The sequence below is a fragment of the Aplysia californica genome, unplaced genomic scaffold (genome assembly GCF_000002075.1).
Source record: "Aplysia californica isolate F4 #8 unplaced genomic scaffold, AplCal3.0 scaffold00007, whole genome shotgun sequence".
Lineage (NCBI taxonomy): Eukaryota > Metazoa > Mollusca > Gastropoda > Aplysiida > Aplysiidae > Aplysia > Aplysia californica.
The window spans coordinates 1,304,600-1,306,281 of NW_004797277.1; the positions used below are offsets into that span (position 1 = coordinate 1,304,600).

General features: G+C 40.4%; 1 protein-coding gene across 1 annotated transcript in view; it reads left to right on the plus strand.

Annotated features, from left to right (window-relative positions):
* The window catches only part of LOC101853046 (kelch-like protein 10), a gene marked incomplete at its 3' end in the record, with an annotated part of 88,790 nt that overhangs the window by 34,318 nt on the left and 52,790 nt on the right, over positions 1 to 1,682 (plus strand). Inside the window, 1 exon segment of the mRNA XM_013081495.1 lies at positions 366 to 504. Coding sequence (XP_012936949.1) covers positions 366 to 504 — 139 coding nt within the window.

A 1,682-nucleotide genomic window follows, 5' to 3' on the forward strand; every position in this document is an offset into this window, starting at 1 on the left:
TGCTGATACAGGGGAAAAAAACTGTTTTGATATTTTGTTATACGGTTATTGAATTACACAGATATACATTTATGAGACAACCTTGAATACTTTCTTCAAAATGATCCGTGGCAGAGAGAAAATATACACAGAATGTAATTATCTCTAATCAGATGGTTTTCACATCCTGGACATTGCTTGAGCTTTCTACATCCTGTTTGATAAAAGATAAATGAAACACTAACGTATTGCATCATTAAAAACAATAATAAGTACGGCTGCTACCCCCCTCCCCCTTCCAACTCTGCATTCATCCTACGCTGTAATTGAATCCTTGAGGCATTCTGTAAGGCTTCAACTGTATTGCGTTCCTGCCTTTCGCGTAGACGTGCCAGGATTACTCCACTCTGTCTCGTGATGAGCTACTGGCCATTCTAACAGCTGATCGGCTCAACGTCAGACATGAAGAGCAAGTACTTGACGCAGTTATTCGCTGGGTCATGGCAGATCCCACAGACAGGCAACGTGAGTCTGTGAAAATGCTTCTTCCGTAGAAATCCTCTTTTGTCTTTAAAAGTATATCAAGATGTAACTGTAACTGAAGGTGTTCTGCGTTTCAATGGACACGTCTGAGATCATTACATGGCATGCTGCTCCGAACATACCTGTCGGGGCGAACCCGCACTGAGATGAATACAACGTCCAATCAGTCAGACCAAACTACTGGATAAGACACCGACCCACAGGGTAATCAAACACATCTTCTAAGTGCGACGATGAAGCAACTAACTGCTACATAGAAGTTGGTAGAACAAATAATGAAATAAGTTCGGAAGCACCGCGAGAAGTGCGAATAATTTAGATAATTATTTTGTCCAGTGTAAATATCAGTTATTAGCATTGTTATAATAATAACGTCATCTTGCTCGTATGTTCCTACCTTTACTTTGCAGTTGACTCAACGATTAAGATGTAATTTCCGCGTTTGCTTTTGTTTTAAAATCGACCATGTGTGCCGTAGTTATGTTAAGATAGTCATTGGACTTGGGGATTAGTTGAAAAGTAAATTTGAAATTGTGGCAGATCTCAGCACGAAATACATTTTAATACAAATTATCTAAAGTCACGAAACGTGTGAGCTCAATTCCTACAGAAAAAGTCTTTAGTGTGTCATGACGCGGTGGAAAACCTGGCACTTGTCATCTTGGGCATGGAGCTATTGATGTCATCTTGAAGCTTATAGAAGTAGAGATATTTGTGAGTGAAGGAGATGAGGGTCTCCTGATGTCAGTACAAAAACTAGCGAGAAAATGGCACCATAATTTGTGACTTCAAATGCTGTACAAGTGCTTCTGGAAACTGGAAATTCATATGTTTTTGCCTTTAATTAAACAGCATTTTCCACTAAAATCCATACAGGACTGCTACATCTTTTTTACACCCTTTTCATTCTCTCTCTCTCTCTCTCTCTCTCTCTCTCTCTCTCTCTCTCTCTCTCTCTCTCTCTCTCTCTCTCTCTCTTATTTTCTTCGCTCATCCCATATAAATGTCTCTCTTTATTTATCTGTCCTTTCGTCTGTCTTTCTGAGTATCTGGCTGTCTGTGCGATGGCTTGTCTGTCTGCCACTGCCCTCCATACTCCTTCTTTCTCTGTCTTCCTGTCTGTCTGTCTTTCTGTCTTTCTCTCTCTCTCTCTCTCTCTC